The sequence below is a fragment of the Musca vetustissima genome, unplaced genomic scaffold (assembly GCF_032173495.1).
Source record: "Musca vetustissima isolate MV318-11 ecotype Yass unplaced genomic scaffold, APGP_CSIRO_Mvet_v1 utg104765, whole genome shotgun sequence".
Lineage (NCBI taxonomy): Eukaryota > Metazoa > Arthropoda > Insecta > Diptera > Muscidae > Musca > Musca vetustissima.
This window is the reverse complement of record NW_026886743.1, coordinates 9,374-34,852: the sequence shown is the minus strand read 5'-3', so window position 1 is coordinate 34,852 and position 25,479 is coordinate 9,374. Positions and strand designations below refer to the sequence as shown.

General features: G+C 38.5%; 2 protein-coding genes across 2 annotated transcripts; both read left to right on the top strand.

Moving 5' to 3' along the window:
* Positions 1-8,215: 8,215 nt before the first annotated feature.
* Positions 8,216-16,548, top strand: LOC133334215 (uncharacterized; the record flags this gene model as incomplete). The annotated part of the gene is made up of 7 exons (XM_061542509.1): positions 8,216-8,898; positions 8,995-10,031; positions 10,589-11,488; positions 11,549-12,968; positions 15,461-16,092; positions 16,159-16,393; positions 16,458-16,548. Coding segments are annotated over 7 exons (4,988 nt in total), but the record flags the coding sequence as incomplete, so codon positions are not given.
* Positions 16,549-24,694: 8,146 nt separating this feature from the next.
* Positions 24,695-25,263, top strand: LOC133334214 (small ribosomal subunit protein uS17m-like). Its single transcript, XM_061542508.1, has 2 exons — positions 24,695-24,831; positions 24,902-25,263. The coding sequence occupies exons 1-2, from the start codon at positions 24,724-24,726 to the stop codon at positions 25,259-25,261; spliced, it is 468 nt and encodes a 155-aa protein (XP_061398492.1). The 5' UTR covers positions 24,695-24,723; the 3' UTR covers positions 25,262-25,263.
* The last annotated feature ends 216 nt before the right edge of the window (positions 25,264-25,479 follow it).

Here is a 25,479-nt window from a genome sequence, read left to right as displayed (position 1 = left end):
GAATATGCATAGAATCTCTTTCTAAGTCGATTTACGTATGTCCGTCTGTCCGTCCGTCCGTCCGTCTGTCCATGTTAATTGTAAACAAAGTACAGGTCGCATTTATTATTCGAATTGGATGAAATTTGGCACTGCTCATTCATTTTGAAATTTGGCACAGCTCATTCATTTTTCGTCCGATTTAAGGTAAATGGTGCACCAAAGTCCCTAAATAACTTTCGATTTGCACGAAATTTTGCACAGCCTAGAATGTGTGCCAGGTTTCGAGAAAATCGGCCCAGATTTAGATATAGCTCCCATATATAGTTTCGTCCGATTTAAGGTAAATAGTGCACTAAAGACCATATATATCTGTCGATTTGTACGAAATTTGGTATAACGTACTAAAGTTTCGTGAAAATCGGTCCAGATTTAGATATAGCTCCCATATATAGTTTCGTCCGATTTCATGTAAATGGTGCACCAAAGTCCCTATATATCTTTCGATTTGCACGAAATTTTTCATATCGTACTGAATTGAGCCTAGAATGATGTCTGCCAAGTTTCGTGAAAATCGGTCCAGATTTAGATGTGGCTCCCATATATAGTTTCGTCCGATTTCATATATATGGTGCACCAAAGTCCCTTTATATCTTTCGATTTGCACGAAATTTGGCATAACGTACTGAATAGAGCGAGTGATGTTTGTCAGAGTGATATTTGTCATGTTTCGTGAAAATCGGTCCAGATTTAGATATAGCTCCCATATATATTTTCGTTCGATTTAATGTAAATGGTACACCATAGTCCACATATATCTTTCGATTTTCACGAAATTTGGCATAACGTACTGAATTGAGCCGACAATGATGTCTGCCAAGTTTCGTAATAATCGGTCAAGATGGTGTACCAAAGTCCCTATATATCCTTCGATTTGCTCGAAATTTGGCATAGCGTACTGAATTTAGACCAGACTTATGTGTGCCAAGTTTCGTGAAAAACGATTGAGATTTAGATATAACTCCCTTATATTATAGATTGATTTCAAGTAATTGACGCACCAAAGATCCAATATATGGTTAATAGGAATAAAACGTACTGAAATAAGTATAACCTAACCTGTGACAAATTCCGTTGAAATCGGTTCATATCCGGATATAACTTCAATACATATTTTCGCCCGATTTTAAATAAATTGGACATCAAACTCCTCATGTTAGTCAGATTGACATCATATTTTGCATATCGTACAAAATTGAACATAGAATTACGTAGTTGCGTTTTGTAGAAGTACAGACATAGCCCAACGGATGACCTATTGATATTTGTTTGAAGTCGATTCACAGTTAGATAAATATCACATATTTTATTTCATCCAATTTCATGTTAATAGCCCTGTTTAATATACCCATATAGTCGGCCCCGTCCGACTTTACTGCTTTCCTTACTGTTTTTTTTTTTTTTTGGTAAAAAAATTAACTCTTTTTTTGCCTTGAATAAATATTTAAAAAAATCCACTCCTGTGTTAGACTCTAAATAATATTATTAAATAATATTCTTCAAAAAAATCGGCGTATTGTTTGGCCTTAAAAAAAATATTAAAAAAAAAATTCACGCCTATGGTGGTCCTCTAAAAAATTGTCTTCAAAAAATCCAAGCCTTATTAGGCTTGAAAAATGTTCTTTACTCGCTTTAAAGACTTTTTTAAATCCTCGCTTTAAAATACATTTTTAAAATCCTTTCAAAAAATATTCTTTAAAAAATCCACGACTGTGTTTATACCTAAAAAAATACTTTTAAAAAACCCTTGAAAAAATGTTCTTTAAACAATCCACGCTTTTAAGAAGATATATACACAAATATCTCCCACAGTGCCATAGCGTTCATTCATTCTTTGACGTTCATTCGCTTGATGTGTTTGTGCAATTTTTTTTTGAAGCAAATGTCTGAGTAATTGTTCAGATGGACTGAAGTTATTTTTCCGATTTAATTTTTCAACACCAACAGCAGCGGCAGCAACAACATCAACATCTCTATGATGGTAATAATGAACATCATAATTATTATCTTTCGCCAAAAAATCAACACTTTTCATAATTACTTACCTTCATGCCAATCCATTCCTTGGCATTAGATAATTTTTATTGCAACGAAAAATATACAACTCAATACCAATTTGAAAAACAGTGTAACAAATAACATCAGTATGAACGTATCAAAATGATTTCGTTATTATTTTTAATTAATTATAAAGAAAAAAGTGTAATTTTCAATGGATCATATTCTAATTCTAATAAAAATTATTAAAAAAAATACTTAAATAACATCTATTAATAAAAATAAAAGAGACCTTGTGTATGTGTGTGAGTTCCTCTATACAAGTTTTAAAGAAAGTGTTCAATAACCGGTGTCATCTGCTAATTCCACGTAAATTTAACCAACAACAAAAAAATGTAAATAATTTCAAATCGAATTCCAATAATTTATTGCTGCTGATAATTTTTTGAGATTCTAATCAACGATTTACTGTTTGTCTGAATGCCGGCATCTTCAGAACGTGTTTGTCAAATGATTACGATTCAAATACAAACGAGGTACACCGGTCGGTATCGGAACTAACGGAACCACCTGTCATGTACGCTGCTAAATAGGCATTTGTGTAAAGTGTGGAAAATTTTACAAGTAGTATAATTTTACAACTACTGAAAAATTATTAAAAAACTAAACAAATTCACAGTTCTTATGGATTATCATAAAACTTGTAATGGTAACTACTGAAAAATTCGAATTTATTAAAATGTATTTATTATTATTAATTTGAACAAGTGCATCACAAAAGAATTGTAATTTTGGAATTTGCAATACTTTTCGAATATTGTTATAACTGCAAGGAACGTAGAAAAGTCGGACGGAGCCGGCTATGTGATACCCTTCACCCCTTTGAGTGTGTAGCATTTTTGAAATCGGATGAAATTAAATATTTAAACTGTATCTATCTTTCAATTAATCCGTATAGATGTCATAAGGCTACTTATTAAAAATGTCATTACAATTGTTCAGACAGGTAGAATGTATATATGATCCATATCTAAATCCGAACAGCCAAACTTAACATACCGTATTTCATCCGTCCGTCCGTCCATGTATTTTTGTGAACAAAGTACAGGTCGCATTTATGATCCGATTTGGATGAAATTTGGCACAGTTCACTTATTTGGCCCAAGGACGAACAGTATTGAAATTGGGAAAAATCGGTCGAGATTTAGATATAGCTCCCATATATAGTTTCGTCCGATTTAAGGTAAATGGTCCACCAAAGTCCCTATATATCGTACGATTTGCACGAAATTTGGCATAACGTACTGAATTGAGCTTAGAGTGATGTCTGCCAAGTTTCGTGAAAATCGGTCCAGATTTAGATATAGCTCCCATATATATTTTCGTCCGATTTTATGTAAATGGTCCACCAAAGTCCCTAAATATCTTTCGATTTGCACGAAATTTGGCATAACGTACTGAATTGAGCTTAGAGTGATGTCTGCCAAGTTTCGTGAAAATCGGTCCAGATTTAGATATAGCTCCCATATATAGTTTCGTCCGATTTTATTTAAATGGTGCACCAAAGTCCCTATATATCTTTCGATTTGCCCGAAACTTGACATAACGTACTGAATTGAGCCTAGAGTGATGACTACTAAATTTCGTGAAAATCGGTCCAGATTTAGATATAGCTCACATATATCTTTTCGTCCGATTTTATGTAAATGGTGCACCAAAGTCCCTAAATATCTTTCGATTTGCACGAAATTTGGCATAACGTACTGAATTGAGCTTAGAGTGATGTCTGCAAAGTTTCGTGAAAATCGGTCCAGATTTAGATATAGCTCCCATATATATTTTCGTCCGATTTTCACATTTCGATAAATATCACATATTTTAGTTCATCCAATTTCATGTTAATTGTTCTGTTTAATATACCCATAGTGGTGAAGGGTATAATATAGTCGGCCCCGTCCGACTTTACTACTTTCCTTACTGGTTTATCTAATGATTTGCAACATACGCCCCGTCGGATAATAGGTAACGCTGTTACATGTATTCAAAGCACTCCCCAGTAGGAATCCTTCACGCCAGACAGTGGTGAATGCTGATGTGTGTGGTTATTTTAAAAACTATTTTTACAGTTTTTTTTCAGAACCCATGAATAAGTCAACTAATTTGTAAAATATAATATGTATGACATGTGTGTTCTTCCGTCTCTTTGTCCTTTTCTCCATTATAATTTGTAAGTACGCTACAGGCCACAGTTATTGACCAATCGCGACAAAATTTTTCTGTAGGACAGGACCTGGACTAACAATACCCATATTGTTTTTAATAATGATAGATAATAATTTGGTGGATTAAACTGACCAAAAACTTTATTTTCAGGTCTTTATAGACCGAAAAACCGTAAATTTTACGCAGAGAAAGTGGTCTGACCATAGGCATAACTGTTTTTATGAAGATCGGTCAACATTTTGCGGGTCAAATAAACCCAGGTTTTTATATATATATATATATATATATATTTACTCCTGTAGAACATAGACCCGAAAAGTTGATAGCACCCAAAAAGGAGTGGTTAACCTTTAAACTGATGACAATATTATTCTATCTACTCGGATGTGGGAGTTTTACTTAAGTTTAGTATCACCATTAACACATTAGAGACCATAATTTTTTGAGCTGATGGCTATGGGATTTAACATGAGGTTATTTAGCGGGTCAAATGAACCAAAACTTTTTTGTTTTTGTAAAATAAATTTAACCCTATTAAATAATTTTTTACTTCGGGAAAAATCCGCTGAGGAGCTCTAATCGGTCAAAAGATTGCAAATATCGCAGCCCCGATATTTATTAGATCCGCTTAAATCAGTGGGAGTTGTATAGAGTATAAAATGGTCGGCCCCGTTCGACTTTACTGTTCAGCTCACCGGTTTTTAATTAAGTTTTTTAATTGAAAAGTAACCAAAAATATGGTTTTCAAGAATTGACCCCATATTTTTCTAGATCCATATATAAGGTGTGGATTTTTGAAAATAAAATTGTTATAATATTTTTATTACTATTGTTGTTTTTAATATTTATGTGTTATAAATATTTATTTATTGATCAAACAATACATCAAAATATTGCTTTATGAAAGATTTAATAATAATAATGAAATATTTGGCCCGGCAATTCATCCATCACAATCGAATCGTTCATTGTTCGCCATTCTTATCATTCCGGCAAATTTGAGAGCAGTCAGTGTAGGAATGCCAGAAGAAGAAGAAGAATGGCAAAGAAACATTGTCATGATATTGGTATCGGTCGTTCGTTGAAATTGTGGAAAAATTACATTTCCTACACGCCCTCTGTTTTCAGATTTTTTTTTTTTTATTTTGTGACGACAAGTCGCAAACACAGTTCAATATCAGACAAAGCGACAGTGGCAGCCAATGGAATGGGAGCTATAAAAAAATTATGGCATTATTTGAAAAATAAAATCATGAATTGAAAATTAAACAATATATTTCATAGATGTGGAAATAGGTCAGTAAGTCGATAATGTGAAGAGTTGATTTTTATTAGAAATCCCTTAAGATTTAAGGTTCGAAAATCCCCAAATCTGTTTCGAATTCCAAATTCCAAGGAGCAGTGACCTTCAATCTGCATGTGGCGAAAAAAAGTGTGGCACATTTCAATATTTCGGAAAGATAATGTTTTTATAAAATTTTTGTTATTGTTTTTTTTTATTATTTTTGCAATTTTTCAAAATTGTTGTTATCATCCAATGAACAAATTTCGTTGTGTATGTGTGTGAACACTCACTAACTTATTTCAAGCATTTTCTTCCGGATTTTTTTGGGAGTTAGGAAAAAAATTATTTTGTTGTAGTTATTTTTTGGTTGTAATTAAAAAACGCACATTCCGATTTGTTTTATTTTCCTACTTTTGTACAACTCCCAAAGTTGTTGCCACAAAAAGGTATTAACAGTTTATTCGTGAACACCTCAAAAACATGATGTTGTAGTGTTGTGTTCCAGTGCTCCAAATAATAACAAATAAATAATCAATATCAATATATAATATGAATTGTTGTTGTTTATTTGAATCATTTACAATTCGAAATATAATTCGTTTGGCATGTCGTTATGTGAAAGTGGAACATGGAACAGAAAATAAAATAAAAAGTGGGTAAAAGTGCGAAATCAGGACAAAGGACCTATCAAGGCGAGGATTTTTGTAAAGAATATTTTTTACGGGGCCAACGAGGCGTGGATTTTTAAAAGAATATATTTTCAGGGGCCACCAAGGCGAGAATTATTTTAAGAATATGTTTTCATGGGCCAACAAGGCGTTGATTTTTAAAGAATACTTTTTCATGGCTCCTCAAAGAAGTGGATTTTTTGAAGAATATTTTTTCAATGCCTCACAGGAAGTGGATTTTTTGAAGAATACTTCTTCAATGCCTCACAAGAAGTGGATTTTTTGAAGAATATTTTTTCAGTGCCTCACAAGAAGTGGATTTTTTCAAGAATATTTCTTCAATGCCTCACAAAAAAGTGGATTTTTTGAAGAATATTTTTTTAATGCCTCGCAAGAAATGGATTTTTTGAAGAATATTTTTTCAATGCCTTACAAGAAGTGGATTTTTTTAAGAATATTTTGTCAATGCCTCACAAGAAGTGGATTTTTTGAAGAATATTTTTTCAATGCCTCACAAGAAGTGGATTTTTTGAAGAATATTTTTTCAATGCCTATCAAGGCGTGGATTTTTTGAAGAATATTTTTTCAATGCCTCACAAGAAGTGGATTTTTTGAAGAATATTTTTTCAATGCCTCACAAGAAGTGGATTTTTTGAAGAATGTGTTTGTCTCTGAAAAAAATATTCGTTAAAAATCCAATCCTGTGTTGGTGACTGCAAAAAAAAATTCTATAAAAAATCCACGCCTTATTTTGGCCTTGGAAAAAATATTCTTTCAAAATTCCACGCCTTGTTTTGGCCTTGAAAAAAAATCCTTAAAAAATGTCACGCCTTGTTTGGACCTTGAAAAAAATCCTTAAAAAATTCCAAGCCTTGTTTGGGCCTTGAAAAAAAATCCTTAAAAAATTTTACGCCTTGTTTGGGCCTTGAAAAAAAATCCTTAAACATTTCACGCCTTGTTTGGGCCTTGAAAAAAATCCTTAAAAAATCCACGTCTTGTCGTGGCCTTGGAAAAAATATTCTTTAAAAAATCCACCCCTTGTTTTGGCCTTGGAAAAAATATTCTTTAAAAAATCCACGCCTTGTTTTGGCCTTGGAAAAAATATTCTTTAAAAAATCCACCCCTTGTTTTGTCCTTGGAAAAAATATTCCTTAAAAAATCCACGCCTTGTTTAGGCTTGGGAAAAAATATTCTTTAAAAAATCCACGCCTTGTGTGGCCTTGGAAAAAATATTCTTTAAAAAATCCACGCCTTGTTTTGGCCTTGGAAAATATATTCTTTAAAAAATCCAAGCCTTGTTATGGCCTTGGAAAAAATATTCTTTAAAAAATCCACGCCTTGTTATGGCCTTGGAAAAAATATTCTTTAAAAAATCCACGCCTTGTTTGGCTTTGGAAAAAATATTCTTTTAAAATTCCACGCCTTGTTGTGGCCTTGGAAAAAATATTCTTTAAAAAATCCACGCCTTGTTGTGGCCTTGGAAATAATATTCTTTAAAAAATCCACGCCTTGTTGTGGCCTTGGAAAAAATATTCTTTAAAAAATCCACGCCTTGTGTGGCCTTGGAAAAAATATTCTTTAAAAAATCCACGCCTTGTTTTGGCCTTGGAAATAATATTCTTTAAAAATGCCACGCCTTGTTTTGGCCTTGGAAAAACATTCTTTAAAAAATCCAGGCCTTGTTTTGGCCTTGGAAAAAATATTCTTTAAAAAATCCACGCCTTGTTGTGGCCTTGGAAAAAATATTCTTTAAAAAATCCACGCCTTGTTGTGGCCTTGAAAAAAATATTCTTTAAAAAATCCACGCCTTGTTGTGGCCTTGGAAAAAATATTCTTTAAAAATCCACGCCTTGTTTTGGCATTGAAAAAAATATTCTTTAAAAAATCCACGCCTATAAATCCATCCCCAGGGTCTTCTTTTTAAAATTTATTTTCATCTTCAACATCCCTTCCGATAATTTTTATTAATTTTTTTCCATTTCCTACTTCCTTATAATTACAGATCGAGCGGATTATGTGGGCGGCATCGATAATGAAGCCATATTTTTTGAAGATTTACATGTAACATCGAATAGCCTTGGACGCATTGGCGGCAATGGAGGAGAGCGGCAAAACTTGAGCCATTCCTCCCAGCTGAATGGTTGCGGCAGCGGTGGTGGTGTGGCCAATACATCGAACCTGCTGTGTAGTGCCAAAACTGAAACACCTGTTACATCACCCACATCGTTGGCCTCAATTGGTTCGGATTTAATTCTACCACCCATACCCACAGTTTCGGCTCGAGTGGGTCTATCGTCGACACCACACATTGGAATACATGGCAATTCCAATTCGAATAATAGCACCAGAAATCTCACACATACCCAGCTGCCGGAGAGTCCACCTGACTCGGGATCGGAGCCACCATATAGCCCGCTTCAAGATGTAACGGGGTTAACAGCCGGTATGTCGACCAGAGATCTTTTCAATTCCAATAGTAATGGAACAAATGTCACCACAATGGTGTCTGGTGTCCATTCGCAGCAGCATCAGCCACAACAACAACAACAACATCATCTTCAGTCTCAAAATCAAACACATGATACAAATCATCCGCATCACTATGTCCATATTATGGATAATCATCAAATGAATTTAAATGGACTGACAACAATGGGCCCAACACAAGACTCGTCGATGACGGAGGTGAGAGTGAAACATGAGGCGGGACTTATTATAAATCCGAATAGTTTACAACAAACACTTAATAGTCATCACCACCAGCAGCAGCAACAACAACAGCAGCAGCACCACCACCATCAATCACCAGATACTCACATTGAGATGAATGGCGCCCAAGGTGGGGCAGCGCAGCAACTTCTTTACTCTCATGCCAATAGTAATACCACCCACACCCTTAGTCCAAATAACAGCCACACCAGCAACAACAACATCGGTCATTCCAATCACCTAATGTACGACAGTCTGAGCCATGGCCTTCCTAATCCCCCACCACCGCCACCACCTTCCTATCAACTGAGCTTGTCACAAATGGTGGACCCCAATGATCTGACACAAGGTATGCTTACCGCCATTGGCGATCTGCCACATGTCCAGGTGGTGGGCACTGTAACCGGTAGCATTCCATCCACTCCCCAACTAAGCCGCTCCAGTGCTCCCTCAACACCCAATCATCAATCCTCCTCTCGTAAACGAAAGATGCCCACCCAAATCGATGGTGTTGACTTTCCCTGCGTTAAACCCGATCCAGGTCTAATGTTAAGTCCCTCGCGTAGTTCTGTGTGTGCCACACCACTGCCGGGAGAAGTACCAAAACGTAGCGCCACCTCACCACTTAATATACAACTGAACACCACGCACGATATAACAGATACACCGGCCCACTCCACCGCCTCTCTATCTCCGGCCTTGTCTAGCGTCAATATGGATGGTAGTGTTAAGGCGGCGGATGGTTCCACCTCTGATGCCCTCAGTCCGTGTATACGTTTCACGCCATTTCAACCACAAAATTGGCATGAGTTGTGCGATCAAAATCTACAAGAGATCTCGGTGGTATATTACCGGGTCGATGCCGATAAAGGTTTCAACTTTTCCGTATCCGATGATGCCTTTGTGTGTCAGAAAAAGAATCATTTCCAGATAACTTGCCATGCTCGCCTACAAAGTGAGGCGAAATTTGTTAAAACGCCATCGGGTCTAGAGAAAATCAAATCATTTCATTTACATTTCTACGGGGTGAAGCTGGAGGCCCCGAATCAGACGATACGCATCGAACAGAGTCAATCGGACCGCTCGAAGAAACCATTCTATCCAGTACCGTAAGTACATTAAATTTTGTTATTCCGGAGACTTGAAAAACATTCTTTAAAAAATCCACGCCTTGTGGAGACTTAAAAAAAATATTCTTTAAAAATTCCAAGCCTTGTGGAGACTTGAAAAAATATTCTTTAAAAAGAAAGAATTATTTTAAAAAATCCACGCCTTGTTTGGCCTTGGAAAGAATTATTTTAAAAAATCCACGCCTTGTTTGGCCTTGGAAAGAATTATTTTAAAAAATCCACGCCTTGTTTGGCCTTGGAAAGAATTATTTTAAAAAATCCACGCCTTGTTTGGCCTTGGAAAGAATTATTTTAAAAAATCCACGCCTTGTTTGGCCTTGGAAAGAATTATTTTAAAAAATCCACGCCTTGTTTGGCCTTGGAAAGAATTATTTTAAAAAATCCACGCCTTGTTTGGCCTTGGAAAGAATTATTTTAAAAAATCCACGCCTTGTTTGGCCTTGGAAAGAATTATTTTAAAAAATCCACGCCTTGAGAGGACTTGAACAAAATGCATTCTTATTTCTAATTCCTCCCATGTTTCTTTCCCCTTTCAGTATCGATCTCCAGAGTCACATAGTGAGCAAGGTGACTGTGGGCCGTTTACATTTCTCGGAGACGACAAATAATAATATGCGCAAAAAAGGACGTCCGAATCCGGAACAACGCTATTTCCAGCTAGTTGTTGGACTCCATGTCCACACAGCGTCCGGCGACTTTCCCGTGATAGCACAGGGAAGTGATAAAATTATTGTACGGGCCTCAAATCCGGGACAATTTGAATCCGATGTTGATCTCTGTTGGCAGCGAGGTCTAACTCAAGATTCCATTTTCCATGCCGGCCGAGTGGGTATCAACACAGATCGTCCCGATGAAAGTCTCGTTGTACATGGTAATCTGAAAATATCCGGTCACATTGTCCAACCCAGTGATAGTCGTGCTAAACAGGAAATCGGTGAATTGGATACATCGGTACAATTGCGGAATTTACAAAAGATACGAATTGTACGCTATCGTCTCGAACCACAATTTGCTCTGCATTCGGGCCTGAAATCGCATAAGGATGAGGAGGATATTGTCGATACGGGAGTTATTGCACAGGAGGTGCGTGAAGTTATACCAGATGCTGTACAAGAGGCTGGCAGTGTTGTCCTGCCAAATGGCAATGTTATTGAAAATTTCCTATTGGTCAACAAGGATCGTATACTTATGGAGAATATTGGAGCTGTCAAGGAGCTGTGTAAGGTAACGGGTACCTTGGAGACGCGCATAGAGAACTTGGAAAGGGTCAATCATCGTCTGCAGCGGGCCAAGGAAAACGAGCTGCAATTTATGCATTGCAAGACAATGGTGGGAGGTGGATCGGCGGGTCGCAGCTCCAGAGATGGCTATGAAATCTGTTCGAATCGCACATTGCAGATTATTATATTTCTGTTAGTTATAGTTATGGCGGCGTGGTGAGTATTGGATCGGGACATAAAATATCGATTTTTTCTAATTTTTTTCTTCTCTTCCAGTTTGGCCGCCGTTTCCACCTTATACTTCGTAGAGCACAATAAGAAACAACACAATTTAAGTGAATTAGATAGAATACAATTGCTAAGCAATGGTCACTTCTATGGCCATGGCGGTGGGTCTCTGACGGAGCAGGAACATGATTTCATACGACAGCATAGTCTGAAATATAATCGCACCCATAGTCTGTGGCCGGCATTACCCAATCTCTCATCGGTGGCAGGATATTCCAGATCTCTTAGCCAAAATGGTACAATGCCATATCGAGGAATAGGTGGTACTGGTGGTGGTGGTGGGGGTGATGCAGGAGAAGCTGCTATAGGTGAAAGTGAACTAATTTATGAAGATATGCTCCTACCACCCTCATCATCTTCCTCTTCGTCATCATCTCAAACCGGCACCGCTGCAACAGATGGAATTACAGTGGTTATGGATAAACCATATATGGGTCAATCGGAGCTACTGCCCACCACCTATCAAGAGCAATCACGAAGTACCACTGGTCCCGTGCTGAGAACCAATAAAACCATAATTAGCAAGCACAAACACAAATGGCCCCAACCACAAATGGTACTGAGGGTAATGCAAGCGGCCACCCATCGTAATGCCTTACCATCGGCGAAGAGTCTGAATGGTGTACCAACAAATGATGACAACTCCAACTCGGGTTCTCACAACACCAGTGAAAGTTCCACAGAGAAAATAGCCAATGACAATTTTGTACAACAGGACTTCGAAAATAATTCCATTGACATTGATTCCCAACAGTCACCGAATCGTCATAAATCTCCATCAAACTCTAGTAAAAAGCGAACCTCCGCCACGGCTACAAATGAAAGTGAAATAGAAAAACTCCACATCGAAAATTCCGTGGGAGCATCAACCGATAGAAGTATAAATGAAGCACCTCACATTTCCTCCCCGACACAATCGAATCTCTTACGGCACACCAATGCCCGGGGTGGAGATTTAATAATCTATAAAACTGTACCACCACCCACCTCGACCACAACAACAACAACCACCAGTTCGATACAATCTCACACGCATTCGAATAAAGTCAATACTGATGCACCGCATACCAACTATTCCCTGGAAACTCAACCCATATCAAATAAAAGTCGTAATTATGTTGAACGTAACCCGGAAAATTCCGACAACGATTTACAAAGTCTGACAAGTAATAATAATGAATCGATTTTTAATCCTGGTGATCCTGTTGATTATGATTTGGGTTTGGAGAATCGCCAGTCTCTGTTGGGTCGTCGTTCTACTGCCGTCGTGGGGCAACAAGGTCAACAGGCTTTGGTAAATCCCATTCAGAATGTATGGGTCCAAAGTGAAACTTCGTATGTGGAGATTTTCGGCGAACCTGAACAGTGTAACAACAAGGTTAAAAGGGATGATATTTCCAATTGTCAGGTGAGTGAAGAATGAGAACACTTAGGCTAGGTTAACGGATGTACGGCTGCCATTTGCAGCCGGTCACTCAGAGACATTTGTCCATTTTGCTCATCCTGGATATCTGAAAAGAAAGGAGTAAAGGCAAGTGGAAAAAAGAGGGATAGAGGAAGTTTAAAGAGTGTAGAAATTTGGTTATTTTAGCCAAGTCAGAATCTTAACCAAGCTTGGATCTTTTAGATCTATTTCGGAGAAGCCTTGCTTATCAATTTCATGTTTGCCAAACTGTCTGCGTCTTCTGCTACTTAGCGATGGACACCTGCAGAGTATATGTTCAATTGTTTCTAGCAGATTCTCGAACAGACGGCAATAATCCACTCCGTTAATATCCCATTAAGAGATCTAATCCTGCAGTGACTTGTTATAGTCCCCAAAATGATTTTTATCATACTGCATTTAGGTTCTGTTTACCATCTATTACCGACTACCTCGCTGTAACTCATACGGATTTTGCCAATGAAATAACCAATAGGAGGTTGTACAGATTCCGAAATCGACAGATTCGACGACTGCGAACCCCCACGAACAAGCTAATCGCCTATATCATTCCATTCTATGTTAAAATGTCCTGAAACCCAACATAATTTAACTATCCGTCGTATATCATGAAGAGCACATTTACAGCCACGAACCGCTTTTGAGTTTATAGTGCACAACTTGAGCGCCATATGATCCGCCTGACTATCGACATATATAGAAACTGGACCTATAAATATAGACAGACGGTCACTTGCTCAGAATTTCCTACTAGGAAACTCTAATGTCGTCCATAACTCTTACCTATAGAGTACTTCTATAGAGTTTAGTGCTATTAGACCTTTCTTTGTGCGTTCCTCAACATTCCTTATCCACGTTAATTTGTGGCCAATGACTGAACCATTTTATTTTGTTTTTAAGGAAAGGGTTGCAGTAACTCCACCCAAAGATGGAAAAAGGAAATTTGGAATCTTTCGTTTCCTAGTGAAGAGTACCATTTCTGTCTGCGTGGGGTTTACGCCATTACCATTGGCGTGGGCCCAGTTGGACAAAGTTAATAAGGTACCCTGCACGAATTCAGAAATAGTCGGCAGAAATTTCCCGCTTACCAGCTAGACTACATCATCGGCATAAGTTACAACCTTTACCGTGGTGGACTTTACACGTGATGCTGGAATTCTATTAATTAAAAAGTCATTCGCAATAACATTCAGATAGATCCTGGAGAAATTCCGAGTTAATTTAAGGATCCTCTTAATTGGAATTTCTTATCTGTTATTGAGTCCCGTCCGATATACCGGTTGCAGAAATTAACGGCTCTCCGATAAATCTTGTGTTCAGAGATCTCTTTGGCAATGACATGTTTGGGGGTTCCCGGTTCTGATGATTTATTCATCTTTACGATGGGAAGCTCATCAGCCCCCGTATCCACTTCGACGGCCAACTGCTTTAGGAGTCTCGAGACTTCACTACAAGGAGAACTCCCCTTGATTAAGAGGAGTCACCTGGATAGCTATCATGTTAGTCATGTTTGGATTTGATTGTCACACCACCAAAGGTCGGTTATTTCGCGAAATGTGTCATTCCCTAAGAATTGGTTTCGGAAGCTTGAAAAGGCTACGTACTGACATGTTCTAACGTTTCGCAATCAACAGACGCGAAGCCTTCGTCTTCTTGAGTGAAGGTTGTGGACCTTCTGATGAGCAAATGCGATTCACAGATTTGTCCTGCGGGCTAGTATTCGCACTTCCAGAAGACGATGGTTTCTTGCCAGACTTGGCCGTCTTTCTATTCCGACCAACCCCTTCACCTTTGTAAATTGGCATAAAATCGGGCTTTGAGACAGAGCCCTCCACACGTCGATCACTCTTATGGATGGCAGTTTGTGTCGGGGTGTGCTCAATAGCCTTTTCCATTGACTGTGGACTTGAGTTAGGCTTCGGATCAGAAGTCAGCTTCACAGCTTTGTCAGAGACAGTGGGCTCCGCCGACTCTACATCTTTGCTCGATTCAGAGAGATTTTTGATCGAACTGTTTGTGCAGGAAAGTTCTTTCAAACTTCCATACGAATTTCATCTCGCCCTTGATGAACCTCCCTCTTCGAAAGTAAATTCACATCTCGCCCCACGAATTTGCGGAGATACGATACGGTACGTTTACAGAGCTTCGCATTGGATGCTTCTCGAGCAGTTTCGACCTTTGAGTCTTTGTCCGTTGTTGGGGTCTCGATAGATTCCCCAAGCGGATTTTTTGAACACCTGTTTCTTTATCTGTTTCTGTTTATACCGCGCTTTCTGTTCTAGGCTAAGAACTTTCCGAAATGCCCTCGTAAGAGTTACAGTGGACATCATTCATTCAGAATCTGCACGAATTTTCTGTTAATCGAAATTGTCTTCCATTTTCCTTCATAAATTTAAAAAGTTTTATTACTTTTTGAGCACCGCTAACCTTTTTCTTTTTCTATTCCTCCCCTACAGTCTGTTTGTTTCGAGGAAAACAATCAACTTTTGGCACCGATACAACCAGCCCTTAGTCTTAAACAAACCGAATCGAAGAAATCCAAATCATTGCAACAACAAGACTTTGAAAATGAACGCAATCATGGTGATTCCGAAGACAATGATGCTGTTATCAACGAACCAGATGATGATTTACAGGCGGCATTCAGCGATTTACCAGATAAAACAAAAGATGCACTTAACGCCTCATTGCTAACACCACTCCAGGGGAAAACATCACATGCCACTCAGGCTCTAGCTAAAGAACTTAATTCCGATGATCAACAACAACAGCAACAATCCGAATCAGAGGGGGATAACTTGGATGCAATATTGGAACACAATTTCAGTGATGAAAACCTAGATGTTGAATCGAAAATAAAAACTCAAGATAAACTTGATGAGGGATCAGCAAATTTATCGGTTGAACCAAATCGTCCTCCGGGTAATGCAGATTGTTGGAAAATACGCAACTGTATATTGGCCGAACGTTTAAATAATACATTTGCCTTTAATGAATTTTGTCCGAAGCTGGGAAATTCGGTGAATATGACATATGTTATACCATTGTCGCGTTTCTTTAAGGAGCAGAGTATTGAGTTGCATTTAACGTAAGTAAATCTAGAGGCACCTGAAGAAATAGGTTTAATTAAAATATTTTTTTTTTTATTTTACAGATCTTCCTTACCCCTACAATGGGTTGTTTGCAACCTCCACGAACATTCCAAACAAAATGGTAAACATTTAATAAATTCCTCCCAACCGGGTCTGTCGGCGCATCACCACATCAACCATCAAACGCAAAATGTGCTGGAAAGAAGACGCAACACTTCGCTGTTGGTGCTGAATGTACCAAGTCGGGGTTATTTTGTTAAAGATTTAATTTTACGTGCCACCAATGATCCGGAGAAGGTAAGGGGAACACCTCCATATTTTTAATTTTATTAAAAAAAAATCTAATTCATTTTTTTTTCAGACAAATGTATGCCAAGAGAAACCCCATGAGACCAATTCCATATTGCAGTACAATTTTAGAATTCTAAGAGATTGTGATTAATCCAGAAAAGCTGCTGCTGCTGTTCCAGCTGCATCAAATTAATTAAAAAACCACGACAACAACTACAAGAACAAAACCCTATTATTACAACTTTACACAACAAAAAGACAATTTTACCATTTATATACTATCACTAAATTATTATTTTTTTTTTTATAGAAGAAACAATCACTAATGATTTTGTTTTTTATCAATTTTAAGCAAAAACACAAAATTACTTTAGTAAAATATTTTTTTTAGCCACCATAATTCTGTAAATACGAACAAATCAAAACAATTATCGAACAATTATTTTTAATTTTCCCCCTTTATTTTATATTGATTTTTGCCACTTTACGCATAACCTCAAATACTTTTTTCTTGGGGGGCAAACCCCAATCTGAGGTTATTATCAATTATTATGAACAAATAGCATAATTTTTTCACTGCTGTAGAACATAGTTGAAACAAAACAATTAACGTTAATTTTAAATAAAACAAATTATAATTAATATTAATAATAATAATTATTACTATATAAATAATCATAATTGATTATTTGAAAAAAAAACAACAACAACAATATTTATTTAATGAAATTATTTAGAGAATTTTGAAATATAAAATATTGTGTGTTTTATTTTGTATAATGGAGTTAGTTAAAATGGGTAGCAAGTACTGCGTCGACAATATGTAATTGTGTCGATGGACGGATAAGATCTTAGTCTCCTCATGAAAATGGTTCACAGCATTCATGAGGAGACACCCTGTTGCAGTTCTCAGGGCAGCATTCTGGCAGGTCTGGATATTCTCCCACTGCGTATCACTAACATTCGCGAACCACACTGGCGCCGCATAGCTTACAACTGACCGGCCTATGGCTTTATAAGAGGTCAACAAGGTTTCTGCATTCGAGCTGGTGAACGCGGCATAAGGTATTCGTGTACTGTCATGTATCTCGGGATAACGGTGTCGGAGCGTTTGAATTTTCTTCCACACTTCGATCGGTTGAAGGAGAAGCTGACAACGGTTGTTGGGACCATCAGGCGTGTTTTGCGGACTGATTGGGGCTTGAGTAGGCGTTCTGTGCGAATCATATATGGTGGGCTTTTTGTTGCCTGCGCAACTTATGGTGCACCTATATGGTACAGAACTGCCTCTTCTGTCTTCGGGCAGAGGAAGCTTGCCAGTGTGTCGCACTGTTTCAACAGAGGCATTGCAGGTGCTGCTTGGCACCGCGCCGCTTGATCTTGAAGTGAGATATAGGGCTATCATGTATAAGCTTAAGCGTGGTTTGCAGTTGGATGAGGATGATTGGCTCAGGCCTTCTGATTTGGTGGATGGGGAGAGTAGGCGGTACAGCACTATCCTTCGGGATTGTTTTGTTGATAGGTGGAGGACAAGGTGGGCAAACAGTAACAAAAGGAGGGTGACGTACGAATTTATTCGTGACGCAACGTTCGTAGTGGACCGGTCAGACTTTCGCTTCGGCTTAAGTACTGGTTTCTTACTGACGGGGCATGGCTCTCTCAATGCTTTTCTGCATAAGAGACGCTTTTCCCAGACGGATGTATGTGGGTGCGGGATGACTGAGGACTGGAAGCATATACTGACGGAATGCTGTTACTATGATGACATTAGAGATTTAACAAGTATGGGTATATCGAATGGAGGGGTGGGATTTCTGTAGGGCACTTGAAGACGATCGGACCTTATTTGTTTAAGTAGTTTTGCTCGTGAAGCATTTAGGAGAAGGACAGGACAGGAGAAGGACAGTACTTAGCGGAGGTGGTCCTCGTGCATAGCCCTCTTGCAGTTGGGTTGGTCGGTTGCACCGGGTGGCGGTGCTGGTCTTGGTGCGGTTATCGGCGGTTGTAGGTGGTGTACGTGCTGCCTGCGGTTGTCTGTGCATCGTGGGTGGTTCGTGGTTTCCACTTCATGTGCTTCACTCGTCATGTGGATGTAGTGTAGGCTGTCCGTGAGGGCAGTTTTGTTCATTGTTTGTGTTGTGATGTCCGATGCCGCGGTCCTTTGGCCCTTTGTGCAGTCCGTGAGGACAGCATGTTAATTGTTTGTGATTTGTGTATTTGTCACTGCCTGTGGCCAGGTTTTTCCTTGCCACTTGCGGTTATCGCCGATGCTTATTGTTGCTTTGGGATACCAGCCCGGATGTGCGTCAAACTGCGAGAGGCTTCGGTCTCGAGCCTGAGCAGAGGTTTTCCGTACCGCGGGTGTCAGGTTCCCCTGGATCTGTCGATCCAGCCTGACAGTTGGTGTGGCCTCTTGGGGAGCTTCGCGGGGGTTGTGGTTTCGCCCCTCACCAAGGGGGAGAGTGTGCCTTCTGCATGATCTCCAATTGGTACAGTACTTCGGTGCTGGTGCGCTGGTGGGCGCTTTTCCGCCTGTGGCTCAGCCACAGTGAGGTAGGCCTATTGGCAGGTACTCACGTAAAACTCTTCAAGATACTTCTCAGCTTATCGCATAAAGCAGTGGCTTGCGCAGATGACTTGAAAAGGCTGTCGAACGTTACTCCCAGTATCTTGGGGGTAGTTGGTGGTCGGAATCATTTCTCCATCGACCATTATATTCAGTAGGAGCTGCATTTCAGTCGTCCTTGTGGTGAACAGTGTGGCTGTTGATTTTGTGGCGGATATTTTCATATTCCTCAGAAGGAAGAAATTAACAAGATCGGTTATGTAGAAGTTTAACCTCTCACTTATGTCATCAATAATGGTACCCTACGCCATGATCGTACAATCATCCGCATACATTACGATTTCTATGCCATCTGGTGGTTGTAGAATATCAGAAAGGTGGAGGTTGTACAGTTTCGGACATATCACCCCTCTTTTGGGAACTCCCTGTTTCACTCTACGAGGTTTAGACTTCCTGTTTCTGAATTCCACATACGACTGGCGTCCACATATCTTCGATTAGCTTGGCATAGTTGACGGTATCGAAGGCCAAGAGCCGATGGGTCAAGAGCCACCATAACTGTTCGGCTACACGGCCTATTCTGGTTGAGTCCTCTGCTAATATGTGTGGTAATGGCGTGTCGTGCTGTGCATCTTACGGAATCCATTTTGGTTGACAACTGGAAAATTGCTTCTCAACGATGGGAGGAGTAGCGCCTCAAGTGTCTTTGCTACCGCCGACAGGAGTAAAATCGGCCTGTACGATTCACCCCTGCTGGCATTCTTACCAGGCTTTAGTAGCGGGACCACCCTGGCTATTTTCCAGGCTTCAGGAACTATGTGGGTGGTTAACGACAAATTGAGGGCTGATGTTAAGTACTCAACTCCGGAGTGCACTTATGCGACGTAGCACAATCCTCGGTTAAAATAACTCGATAAAATTACCCAAATCCACGGCGGCTGGTTCAATGTATCGGATTGACTTGGAGATGGACTTCGACCAGAGGCTGCCACCTCAACAAATACATGTTCGTGTGCGTCATTGGTTGTTGTTCTTTGCTGAGAATATTGATAGAATCCCGGAGGAAGGAAAATATATTAATTAGGAATTCGGATTTGAAGAGAAGTTGTTGTCTGTAGGCAAAAGACTTGTAGGCTCGAACGCATAATTGAATATATGGTGTGTATCGTGAGGGCTTTGCTGGCAGGAGGGGCACCTGTTAAGGGTTCCGGGGACAACACGCTCTCGATCCGAGTTGAGAACATTGCCGGACCTTAGTTGTGCCACAATTGAACGGATTTGTCTAGAAGCCTCTCACTCTCCGAAATTGCAGGAGGATGTTGTAGCAGAAGTTTCAAGTTGTCAAGTTATAAATTGACTTCTTGCGTCCAGGAAGTGAAAAATGACAGTAGACTTTGCAGTGGATAATTTTAGATTGCGCTCCGGGAAGAAGTTGGTGATGGTTGCTAAATAGTTGGATATTTTTGCATTTACGTCGTCAATGTTAACGCAGGACAAAATAATCGTACAGTCATCGCCGTACGACACCACTGAAACATCTGGTGGAGGAAATGGGAGTTTCGCAAGATAAATATTGAACAAAATGGGAGATAAGACAACGCCTTGCGGTACTCTCATTTTGATCTTGCAATATTTGGATTTTTGGCCACGCAAACTCAACGAAGGACTGCCGCCCATTAAGGTAGTTGGCAAGCCAACGCTTGATATTACTCAGGAGGCTGGAATTTGTGAGGACGGATATAAGCTCGGAATGATCGACCGTATCAAACGCCTTGGACAGATCTAAGGCGGCCACAATGGTCCGTTCAGGTAGTCGTCGCTGATTGATGCTATTCACAATCTTGGAAGTAATTTCTTGCAAAACCCTAGTTGTGTTATATGATTCCCTGAAACCGTGTTGGTGTGTAGCAATAACGAAATGTTGTTTCAGGGACGGAAGCAATAGCTACTCTAAAACTTTGGCTACTGGTGAAAGAAGAGAAATCGGGCGGTAGAATTTCCCATTAGTAGCGGATTTATCAGGTCTTAGAATTAAAATAATCCGGTAATTTTTCAAATATCAGGAATTACCAACTGTGACATCGATAACTCGTGAACGTTGGTCAGATAACCCAGCACAATTATGCCATGCTTCTTTAACATGAACATAGATATGACGTCTGGACCAAGGGCTTTGAGTGGCTTGGATTTGGAGATAATTGCCTCTAGCTCGCTGGATGAAAATTATAGTGGCTGCGAGTCCCTTGTTGTTGTAGCAGTTTGTACTCCTGTGTACTTCTCTTTAATACGACTCAATTACGCTTGATAGGCCGAGCGTAGTGCCCTAAGGCTGCATGAACAAATTCTTTGGCGAAGTTGTACCTTTGGGCATTGTTGTATCTTGGACGAACCAGGTATGACATTGGACCAACGCGTAAAACTAAGCGACTATATAGCACCAGTCTTGAAATTTGTCGAGTATATGTTATTATTACAAGTAGAGACTGGAACCGGAGTAACCCTCCTCTGCACGGTCTGGCTTTCTATACAGACGGATACAAGATGGAAGAAGGTACAGGGGCCGGCCTCTACTGTGAAAGGCTAGGCCTTGAGCTTACCTACAAGCTGGATAGCAACTGTAGTATTTTAAAAGCTGAAATCTTCGCGATTTGAAAGGCAGCGGAATTGATAAAAAGTCTGGATGCAGACTTGTGGACTATCTTTGTGGATCTTCAAGCGGCTCTTAAAGCCATCAAATCCGACGCCGTCCTTAAGTGTAGAACAGTTTTGGAAGAACTTAATTACAGCTATCGGCTGTGTTGCGTACCAGGATACCGTGATATCATGGGTAATGAAAGACCAGACGAATTAGCTACACGAGGATCTCAATCTACAGATCTAGCAATTGATGGCTTAATCAAACCACCCATATGTCATATTTATCGGAACTTTGAGGCGTTCTTCGACGAAAGAGCCTATAAACTTTCGTACAACGAACCTTGGTGCAGTGTGTAAAGATCTATTTGGCCAACTCTGTCTGCACACTCACTGTTGAACCTGGGCAAAGCTATAATAAGAGTAATGACAGGAATCATTACTGGTCAGTGCAATATCAAGGCCTTTACCTCTAAATGGGACCATGATGTTACTGATTACTGTAGACTCTGAGGTGACGAGGAGGAGACGGAGACAATTGAGCATTTCCTGTGTCGCTGCCCAGTCCTGGCCTACAGACGGCACAGATTACTGGGTGCTCTCTTTCCACCGAGGTTAATCGATACAAAAAAGATAATATAATTGAAAATAAAACTCGATAAGGCCGTCCCAGGAAGCTCAACATCAGAGAAAAACGAAAAATTTAATATATTATTAAAAAATATCCATTTAGCAGCGCTCCTAAAATCGCTGCAGTCTTAAAAGAATCATGTGGGAAATCAGTTTTAGCAGACACAATAAGTAGGTGCATCAATAAGTGTGGTTTCAATGCTCGCACTGCCCGCAAAAAACCACTTGTTAACAAAACAAACAGAAAGAAGCGAGTCAATTTTGCAAATGATTATAAAAACAAGACAAATGAGTTCTGGGAAAAAGTTATTTTCTCGCACGAAACAAAATTTAACATATTTGGGTCGGATGGACGCTCTTTGTTGTGGCGGAAAAAAGGCGAAGAGCTCAATCCAAAAAATACTCGGAAAATAGTAAAGCACGGAGGTGGTGGAGTAATGGTATGGGGATGCATGTCAGCAACTGGTGTTGGATATTTGGTATCCATGGGGGAAATAATGAATAAAACAGTTTACATGAATATTTTGAAACATAATTTGAATCAAAGTGCTGAAAAACTCAACATTCGTGATAATTATTACTTCCAACACATGGTACAATTATAAAAGGTAACAGCAAGTCCCAGCTGGTTTGATTCCAACGTAATACTAGTGTCAATATGAATTTGACAAATTATGTTTTTAAAAATCACCCAACAGGAAAATTGGGAACGCATACAATTTGAAATTGTTCTTTATTAAATGTACTCCCGTATTCATTTTACTCAATCTGCCTGTTGGGAAAGTTTGAGGAAGGAAATCTTTCTTCATTGAATAACTCGCAATTCCCTTCACTTTCATATGTGTTACACATATAAGTGGCCATAGTTCAATCATAGGAAAGATGTGGAAGCGATAGAAATATAAATTTGATAGATTTTCATTCATGTTTTTCAAATTTTATTTTTAGGATTCGAAAATATTTTATTTTCAAAATAAATATAATTTATTTGTTTGTTTACATTTTTCTGTCAAATGACGTTATAGTATAACTTACAAAAACAAATTTCCATTTGGTTGTTTTATCGTTTGTTGTACAACAACACTTGCTGTGACCTTCTATTATTATACCATGCTTCCAACAGGACAATGATCCAAAACACACTGCTATTGACGTTAAGAATTGGATCGTATACAATACACCACACATGCTGATAACACCTCCACAAAGTCCCGATTTAAATCCGATTGAGAACCTATGGGATCAGATAAACGAATCGGAGATAAACGATAAACGAATCGGAGATCATACAATATCCAGTAAGGCCCAACTCAAAGAAATACTTGTGACAGAACGGGGTAAAACATCCTCGGACTGCACTAAAAAACTTGTATACTCAATGCCCGAACGATTGAATGAAGTTTTAAAACTCAAGGCATATCCTACCAAATATTAGGTAAGTTAATTTAATTGTAAAAATTAATTATTTTTCTCCAGGGGTACCAAGACTTATGCTGTGCAAAAATATGGATTTGGCACTATGTCGATTTTGTTTTATATATTGTTTGAATACATGAAATAAAAATATATATTTGAAATTTTGTGAATTACTTTTTGAGGAATTACTGAATATTTTTTGATTTGTATGGGGTACCATGACTTTTGCTGCTCACTGTATATATATATATATATACATTATATATACGGATTTCCCTTGTTCAGTGAATAAAGCTAAAAATTGATGGAGAATATTTTGGTTCCTTATACCATCCTTCTACAATGACATCTTGTGGGAAATATGGGTAAAAACTAGTAATAAGTGCGATTTTAACCCTAAAATGTGTTTTTGTGTTTTTAAGATTTTTGACGTTTATGCTGATTTTTGAGTGTTAGTCTATTCTGAGACTTATAGTAAAACTTAATGGCGAACATTTCTGTAGAATATTCTGAGCAGCTTTAACCCAGTTTTGAATGAGTTTTAAATCACTTCCGGAAAAGGGGACCGAAAAGACCCCCTCAAAGTATCGGTTTAGGGTTAAAGTTGTATACCAAAATATTCCTCGGTATTTTATCAGTAATATTACCGAAGACACTGTATACCTAAAATGCAAAGATTTCAAGAAATCATATTTCGAAAATTATCAAAATACTTGAAAAGGGGGAATATTGCCTCGCCTTTTTAGGTTACCTCCCGACATAAACTTTCAAAACGCCGATACAAGTATTTTCCTTTTTTAGCCGCTCTTTCATAATCTGTTGGAATTTCCCGGTAATTATTTTTTGTGTTGCAGTGTTATTATACCACACCTTTTAAATAAGGTACATTCATATATATTAATAACTTATCCTCTGTAAACATAACACAACAAATAAATCATTGTTATCGATAGTTACCGAGTACTTTCGATTCCAACGATAAAGGCCAATAACTTACCATCTCTACTCTCACATTGTTTTGCTTTTTTGCAGTTTTTCAGATTTTCATAATCTTCTTAACAAAAACCACACAAATTTTCAATAAAAAATTATGTCAGCCAGAAATTTACTACTCTTGGGACAATGTATGCCCTGTGTCAAAGCTAATGCCTCCAAAATCCGGATACGTCGCATGGAATTGGACAAGAATTTGAATATGGTATAGTCATCAACTAATCACCACACTGAATTCTTGTGTTTTTTTAACCCATACAATATTTTCTTTACAGTATTTCAAAAAAGATGAATTCCTATTTGCCCACGATCCCGAGAAGGTTTGCAAGACCGGTGATGTTGTTCTGATACGTGAATTACCCGAACGTCTGACCCGACTTATTACCCATAAAGTGGAAAAAGTTGTTTATCCACTTGGTGACATAACAGATCCTATTACCGGCAAATCGGTAGTAGTTGGTAAATATCGTGATCAAATTGAGGAAGCCAATCGTATGTTTGGTAAATCGGAGAAGGCATTCGATTATACCAAGGCACCGCCTCGTGGCCGTTTGGAGGGTACAAAAGATTTTACACACGGCGAAACCTATATTAAATATCATGAAGATGGCAAAGATCAACCGTTTGCTGTGTGAAGTGTGTGAATTTGTTAAAGATTGTTCCATTATTTTTGATGTTCTAAATAGTTTTAATACAAATAATAAATTAGTAATTGATATTGAAACGAATGTTTGATATTTACAATTAGTGTGTCGGATAACAACAATCTTTGATATTTGGAAAAACGTCTTGAATTTAAAAGGACCCATGTAAATGTCTGTGAAAAACATGTTTTTAAAAGAAAAAAAAATAG

What these genes read in the sequence shown, in the direction of transcription:
- LOC133334214 (XM_061542508.1), top strand. Translation starts at nt 24,724, where the DNA reads ATGTCAGCCAGAAATTTACTACTCTTGGGACAATGTATGCCCTGTGTC. An exon ending in TGGACAAGAATTTGAATATG is followed by an intron (nt 24,832 to 24,901) that starts GTATAGTCATCA and finishes TTTTCTTTACAG; the next exon opens with TATTTCAAAAAAGATGAATT.